The 8,196-nt window shown below is 29.6% G+C and overlaps 1 protein-coding gene across 1 annotated transcript; it reads right to left on the reverse strand.

Moving 5' to 3' along the window:
- Positions 1–4,163: 4,163 nt before the first annotated feature.
- On the reverse strand, positions 4,164–7,883 carry LOC126845453 (uncharacterized). Its single transcript, XM_050584104.1, has 8 exons — positions 7,801–7,883; positions 7,531–7,729; positions 7,209–7,459; positions 6,681–6,900; positions 6,466–6,581; positions 5,241–5,457; positions 4,274–5,192; positions 4,164–4,177 (listed from the first exon to the last, which is right to left on the reverse strand). Exons 1-8 carry the CDS (start codon positions 7,881–7,883, stop codon positions 4,164–4,166), a joined length of 2,019 nt encoding a protein of 672 aa, XP_050440061.1.
- Positions 7,884–8,196: the final 313 nt, after the last annotated feature.

Raw genomic sequence — 8,196 nt, forward strand, 5'->3', positions numbered from 1 at the left:
TCTCACTACATTTTTACAAGTATTGATTTTATTATAAAATCCCCATTTTTCGTTTATGATTATAATGAATTCACTTATAAATTTCTATAATAAAACGTACTTACGTGGAACAACGATGACTTCTTGCTTCGTCTTAGGATAAAATACAAATACACTGCGCACTGCACATAATGGTAACGGACGGTTAGAAAACCGTCCGATCGTAAAATACAAGCCGTTCATTTGCCCTATTTTATGCTTAGGTAGTCAGACGCGCACATATTATCTGGGTAGGCCCAGACAACAAAGGTTCGGTAACGAATAGTGCTATAACTAAATAGTTTTGTAGTTTATAAGGCATAATGTGTGAAATATAAATAGATGCATAACTTGTTTTCTCCAAAGCAAAAATACTGGATAATAATAATTTATATGGAATATACTGCATGATATATATATTTACATTTTTAAGTTTTAGGTGCAGCATGGGACCAACTTTTCTTTTTAAAACTGTCTTTTTAAAGACAACCTGTACACTAATCATACCATTATTTTACACATTTTTATTATATACACATGTTTTGCTTAGATAAAACCTTTCTTAAACATACGATACACAATAGGACGCAAGATCAGTCAACGTCAAGATAATTTATGTATATTTTTCTTGTATCGTATGTATAATGTTTATATACATTTTAAAAATAGCGTAGCGACCTGAGGACGGATTAATTATTTCCTTCAATTTTTGATTGTTTACATCCATCTTTTTCCCTACAGTAAAATCAAGACACCACTAGGTGCGTGCATTCCTTAACTTAAGGACATATTGTAAATGGTTTGGTTTTTTAAGAAGCTTTTTCCCCAAAGCCATTAAGTTACCTTAAATTATATTTATTTTGTGATGAAGCACAATTTTTATTTCATTTTTTTAATTACTCGCGGGATGCACGCCCACACGTTTGTGACCCAATAAAAGTTGTAACTTATTCATTTTGAAATTTTTAAATGTAAATAATTATTACACATAATTTCTTAGAAAGAGCACTACTATATTTTGGTGGACTTTGAGAACATCCATGGAATCCCAAATTAGCCCCAACCATGTCAAAAATGCCACAACGGGTAGGCTTACTCTTTATGCACCACTTGCTGCGACTATAAGGTAGCCTCGAGAGGGATGCCCTTCCAGGTCATCAGCATGACCGAGAGCAAAAGGGATTGGTCTTCATCAGCAATCACCAGAAGTCTGCCAAAATTACAAGTGTTCTTTTTCCCCGTAGATAGTACTCAATCAAATCACTCAGGTCAGAGTGTAAGTATTTATATATTTATTTTATGCATGTACTATAACTTTATTTTGTTTAGCAACTTTAATAAACACCTTGTAGCTTGCACTTGAGAGTCGACTACCTTATTAGCGTGACCGCCCGTTTAAGCCCTTCGGGCGATATATTAAGTTTTAAAAGGGACTTTAAGGTTATTACGTGTAGCACACGGCTTAGCCAACCGTTTCCCGTGCCAGGGATCCACGTCCTTAGCCTTATCGACGACCACTGCACTTAACCAGACAGTAGGCACGTTACAACGTTATCTACATAATTTCTTAGATAACATATTATTTATTTAAAAATTATTTATAATACAATTTAAAAAATAATTTTTCGAATAATTTTAAATTCAATTCAATCGAATAAGAATTTGCAACACCTGCTTACAGTTTTATCCAAAAAATAACACAAATAACCATCTCTAACTAAAATATGTTATCGTCTATATTTTATTGCAATAGGTTATTATGTTATTTTGGCCATCTATACTATAAACCTTTAAGTATTTCTGAATTTTAGATACATACCACCACAGGAATGCCCTTCGTAGACGCTTTATCCACCGTATCGGATTTTATTTCATCACCGGCGGTGATACTTTCCTCTATAATACCCACGACACACAAAAGTAGTATAATATTTTTTGAGAACATTGTAATTCAAAATATGTACGTGGCGTGTGTATCTGATAACTGATAGGCAATGCAAATTTGCTACGACTATTCACAGTCTTTTCGGAATATGAAGTATAAACAGATATTTTATCGACGAGTAGATTTTAATTGAAAATCGATCGTTCACTGTTCAATTTTTTTATGTATTTTCTACTGTCGTTGTCGTTACTATTTTCTTATTTGTACAAACGTTTCGAATACGAAAATATTTTACGGTAAAACGATTTTTTTTTTAAGCTATAAATGTCAATTTACTACCAATAGTTTTTATAACTTTTTGCGGTCGACAAAATGGTTTACGTTTTTTCTGCTGATGTTGTCGTTAAAATTTTTCTTATTTGTGCTAATGTTCAAATACGAAAATATTTTACAGAAAAACAATTAATTTTTTTATGCTTCGATGAAATAAACAAAATTGTTGTAAGCACGTGAAACTTCAAATTTATTACTAAAACCTGTTATTATAATATTTTCGATAAATCAAAACATAATAGCAAACGGATTCATTCATAAACGAAAAGACACTAAACTTCTTTTGAAATCATCTTTTTTTTTTAGTTTTTATAATGGAGGAGACTTAAAATTGTGTTGTTACACAATATTATAAAGCTACTAAGTATTTACCTTTTATATTATTTTACCTAGCTCAGTATTTTTACAGTAGTGTATTGCGGTAGAGTATTGCCGGCAAAAAAAAAAATATTCCATTCACTCCTTTTCTAGTTTAATAATGCAACAAGTAAATTTCTATAACTCGTTATAGATATTAAAATGATTAAAGTTATAGAAATTTAAATATTTTTCAACTTAAAATTACGACACTTTAGAAATCGTTTTTTTTTTAAATAGTCGAAGAAGCTTGATTATGGAATATTCTATACATAAATCACAAAACTATTTCCCCTAGAAAGGATAACTAGCAATGTTTTAGGTATTTAGGTCTGAAAAAAAGACCGAATGTAGATCCACAATGGAATTATAACATTTAAAATTTTCTCAAAAATCTTTAGGTAGTCAAATTTTTTTTTAATAACCCTTCAATGCGCCATTTTGCTTTTTTGCAATAATCTTTTTTTCCTTTTTCTTTATCTAATTTATTTTTCATCTTCCTAGTGCCATCTAGCGGATAAATCAAGGCGTTTTTGATATAATAAAAACCCCTGTATTTACACTAGTATTCCACTAACTGCATATTTGCACCAAAATAGCATTTTGTGCTTGGGTACAGTAAGAAAATATCGACTTCCCAATAGTAAAATGCCAAACGGTAAATTAGTGAATAAAGAAAAGCAGAGATAATCGCCTCAATACCTAGACATCTTATGAAAATACACCTATTTCGGTTACGTCATGGAAAGATAACAAACAAGTTGTTATCAATACTGAAAATAGAAAGGTTTGATAGAAAACTAAAAAACCTTATTGAAATTAATTGTCCAGGTGTAATCAGAGAGTACAAGCGTTTTATGGGCGGGGTACATTTTTTGGATAGCCTTATTGATAGATATAAAATTCGTATGAGATCCAGAAAATGGTACATGCTAATTTTCTATCACTTGATTGATGTGTCAATAGTTAACTCGTGGCTGTTATACAAAAAAACTCAATCTCAATTCGGAAAACAGTTGAGATCTCGCATTATCGCGTCGGTTTCGTATGGTAATCTGTATAATAAATAAAGGTTTAATCGAAAAACCGGAAATCAGAAATAGAACTACAAGTCTTGTGTCATCGGAACGAACAACCGACAGTTGCGATTCAGAACAGATCACACACAGATAAGAGAATAGATATAAAAAAACATACACATTGTTTAATTCATCGTTTAAAAAGCGCTATAACACTAATAGAACCATTAGATAATTTCGAACTCAAATTACTATCCGATATGAATACAAAAGATATGAAGACTGATCAACAGTTCATGCCCAATATAACTTGGTACGTATTATAATACAACAAGGATATACTTCAACACAAGCTTTTAATATATATTTTAGGGGACACAAAAATATTAACTTATTACTCTAAACTAAACAATGCGGTTGTAACTAAATGGGGAGGGGGGGGTCGATTATGTTATACAAGTAAATATTCAAATATTACAATTATATTGCATTATAAAAAATTTGTTTTTATAGCCATTATCAATTGACGAATTTACCTAGTTCAAATGGACCTATTGTATATTTTCTGGTTTTTGAGATAAACCAATTATTTTTTCATTACTAATTGAAAGCATGTTTTTATTATTATGCATTTTTGTATCATTTGTCTTTGATAAATCACTTGAATTCTTAGCTACAATATCTGTTTGCGCTCTATCACCTATGTTACATTCTGTTTCATTCGTATCCGATTTATTTTCTTTCAATGAATCAGATTCAGAAAGTATTTTCTTAGAAGTAGATGCTGTAGATTGTAGTTTATTTTTTATTATCACATTCGATTCATCTATCAACGATACTTTTCTATTATAATCGTTCGGTAATTGAATATTTGAATTGGTTGATTCGTAATCAAATCTATTAGATAGCGGAATTTCGATAGGGGATATATCATTAGAACAACTTTTTATGCTCGTATTTCGGAAAATCCTAGGACTTGTTTCATAGACGTTTAGTATAGGCTGATTGTCTCGTCTAATTGATCGATGATATCCAATTCTATTGGCTAATTCTTTTAAATTCCTTTTATTTCTATTATTAGTTTTGAAAATATCCAAGTCTGAATCATCAGATAAATATGAACGTATTTCGTTATAAGATTTCCTGTTTACAATTTGCCTTTGATAAGTATTTTTACTCTTTATGCGTTGAGATTGGAAAGTTTCGAAGTCTTGTTGGACCTTAGCCTTATCCACTTTTATTCTATTTAGTCTAGCCGTTGCTTCTTGTATCATTTCGTCGTCGGTCTGATTGTCCGACTCCAACAAAGTTGTCGAGTGATCACTGGTTGTATTAGTAAATTTATGTTGTAGGATTAAACGATTTTTTGGTTTTAGGTTTTCAACGAAAGCAAGCTTTTTTTTTACAGTCCTTGCACGACGATAATCACTGAGAGTTGGAGACACTAGATGAGTTTTTTCAATTTTTTTTGCCAAATTAGAAGCTCTATACGACAATTCTTCAATTCTATGTCGTTGAATTGTAATAAATTCGCGTAACTCCTCATTTTCTTTTTGTAATTTACCAACCATTTCTTTGTCCTGAAATAAAAGAATTAATACAATTATATACTTTAAGTTTATCGTAACGTTTACCAATGACGCTTCAACATTTAGTATATTATTTTTATCTTCATTTATATTCACGCGTTCAATTGTTTTGTATTGTTCAAGCTCGTTAAGTTTAATTTTAAAATCTTCTAGTTCTTTAGTTAAATATACATTTTGTGCCTCTAAATTTTTTACTCGACTACATTCAATTTGGTCTGCCTCTTCTGCAATATTTGGTAACTTTCCTTCTCTTATCCTTAAAAGTCACACATAAAATATTATAATACTATAATTTTTGTAACTCAAATCTAAGTCAATATATTTTAAAATTTTGATGTAATGTATTTTACTAAATTATTGGAAATTAGAAGTAATAGTTAATATTTGTGTATTAAAATTACGTATGTAGACAGAGTTTCAAATTTTGGTATTACTGTTATGTAAATAATATATATATACCCGAAGAAAAAGTAGAAGAAGAAAATAAAATATATGGGGCATTCTGAGTCAAACCACGCGGTCATCAGCCTGACCTCCTCAAATTTTTTTTAAACTTCTTTTGGTCAAATGTAAGACTTTTATTTTTTTGAAATGTTTATCACTAGTTTTTGCCCCAAAAATATAGGTTTTTAAAGTTAATTTTCAAAAAAATTGATTTCGACCAGTTTTAAATTTCTGAAATTTTTATCATAAAATCGGAGTCTTAAATCAAATCTTTTCGTCTAATAACGGGAGTGGGCCGAGATTTATTTCTATTTTTTTTTTAATAAAGACAATTTTCCCGGGTAGTCACCCACCCTGGATCAAGCAGTAACGGACACAGCTTAACCGTCAAATGCCGCGTGGCACACTGCATCATCCACACTATGCCCCTGTATTATTTTTAATGTTATTCGTAAGGACAATTTTTCACTTTTAACTCACAAAATATGCAAAAAATCAAAATTTACCAAGAAATATTTTATTTTTTATTCTTTTTTAAATAACAAAACTGAAATTAAAAAAAAATGTTCAGATTTTGAAAAAAACAAAATTGTATTAAAAAAAAAATAGAAATAAATCTAGACCCACTCCTGTTATTAGACGAAAAGATTTGATTTAAGACTGACTTTATAATAAAAATGTCAAAAAAATAAAAATCTTATATTTGATCAAAAGAAGTTAAAAAAAAAATTTGAGGTCAGGCCGATGACCGCGTGGTTTGACACAGAATGCCCCATATATATATATAAATGTATGTATATGTATGTAATGCCCTTACAATTTTTCTTGTTTTATAATTTCCATTTCTCTAAGCTTCAGTTCACATTTTTGATTTTCCACATCTTGTAATTTTTTATAATAGTCAGCTTCTAATGACTGTATTTTTTTTTCCTTTTCCTAAAATACAATTTAAAATAAAACCAAAGTACGTAGTATAGTCTTTAAACAGAATCTTTTGAGATCAAACTATGAAATAAAATTTGTAATTGTGCTTACTTCGAAAATGTCAATTAACTGATATAAATGGTGTTGTTCAGTACGAAGTTGTTGCGTAACATATTCTATTTGTTCTTTATCAAAGAGTATATTTCTATGCTGCGCCGCTGGCATTTTTTCAACTTCAGCTACTTTATCCACAATTTCTTTGTTTTGCTTTTTAAGCCTTAAATTTTCGTTATTCATAGGCAATTGTTTCGTGTACTGTGTTTGATGGTTTCTAAAATATAATTGTTTTTAATTAATTTGACAGTAATATTTAATATAAATTTTGTTTCAGTAATCTTTACGAAACCAAGCAATAATAAAATTACGGATAAATGTAATACAAACGATATTACAAATATTACAAACGATAATTGCGGAAATATTTTTAATAAGTGGTTAGTAGTTGATATTCATAATTTCTTAATTCACTTCTGCCAGTCATCATAACGAGGCGTCTTTAAAAACAAGTATGATGAATCCTGTACTGGATCTCAAACGCTATTTTGTTTTATGAACTTATGAAAAATACTTACAACTTACTTTTGGTTAATATGCATAGAAGAAAAACCTTTGAAAAGACTCATGATTAATGGAACAGTATTGTCATGGCTAAAATATATTTGGCATACGTTTTTCGTAACATCGGAACTGGGGTGTACACCCAAAGCTTCTAATATATCTTGTACTTCACATAATTGAAACCTCGGTTTAGGCAATGAAGAATTTGACGATGATACTCCCACTCGATTGACGTAAGTCGAAAACTTTTTTAAGTTGCCCAATAATGGTACCTTCAAAAACACAAAAAAAAAACATTTCCAACTTATGTAAAAAAAAATATTTTGTGTAACTTCAATTATACTTCAGCCATGAAAACAGGTAAAGTAAATACATTTTCTTGATAAATTAAAAACTCTGCTATTAACAAGTGGAATGCTTGAATTTTAGGAGAAGTAATGTTTTGTTTTATAGTGTTCCAAGAATTCCGATCCAGCAACGATGTTATCATTTGCTCTCTAATGTGTGCTCGTAAATTATTAATCAATCCTTTTTCTTCAAACCTAAAAATGAATATATATATTGATTTGTGAGTAAAAATCCTAAGCCAAGTGCTCTTTCTTTTTATCGTTACCATGCGTAGAGTTTATTTTTGAGCAGAGTGTCTTCGTGATTATTTTCATTGGTCGGACAATCATTCAGTTTATCAAAACTCATAATAAATTACCGTTAAACAAATTGATAGGTATAGAAATTTAATTTAATTTACTGAATATATTACAATTTGTTAAGGATAAAAGAACAAGCAAAACAAATACTACCGATTATATGAATATAATCTGTGAAAATACCACCAACGGTTTATCAAACAGTGACAATTGTAATAATTAATGATTATACACGAATTGCTATCGGAGAAATATCCTTGATTAAATTATTTATTTAAATAAATGTTTTCAAAGATTTAGTGAAAAATACGTAGTATTGTTTATATTACTAACGTACCTAGTATACACATTTATGAATTACT

This window comes from Adelges cooleyi, unplaced genomic scaffold (assembly GCF_023614345.1).
Source record: "Adelges cooleyi isolate 19-005CV unplaced genomic scaffold, UGA_ACOO_1.1 ACOO_flye_CR_arks_rails_tigmint_CR_PRNA_787, whole genome shotgun sequence".
Classification (NCBI taxonomy): Eukaryota; Metazoa; Arthropoda; class Insecta; order Hemiptera; family Adelgidae; genus Adelges; species Adelges cooleyi.

Excerpts from the sequence above, each read along its gene's own strand:
- LOC126845453 (XM_050584104.1), bottom strand. The coding sequence starts at position 7,883 with ATGAGTTTTGATAAACTGAATGATTGTCCGACCAATGAAAATAATCAC. Across the intron at positions 7,730-7,800 it reads AAAAATAAACTCTACGCATG|GTTTGAAGAAAAAGGATTGA; the intron begins GTAACGATAAAA and ends ATTCATTTTTAG. Across the intron at positions 7,460-7,530 it reads TACCTGTTTTCATGGCTGAA|GTACCATTATTGGGCAACTT; the intron begins GTATAATTGAAG and ends GTGTTTTTGAAG.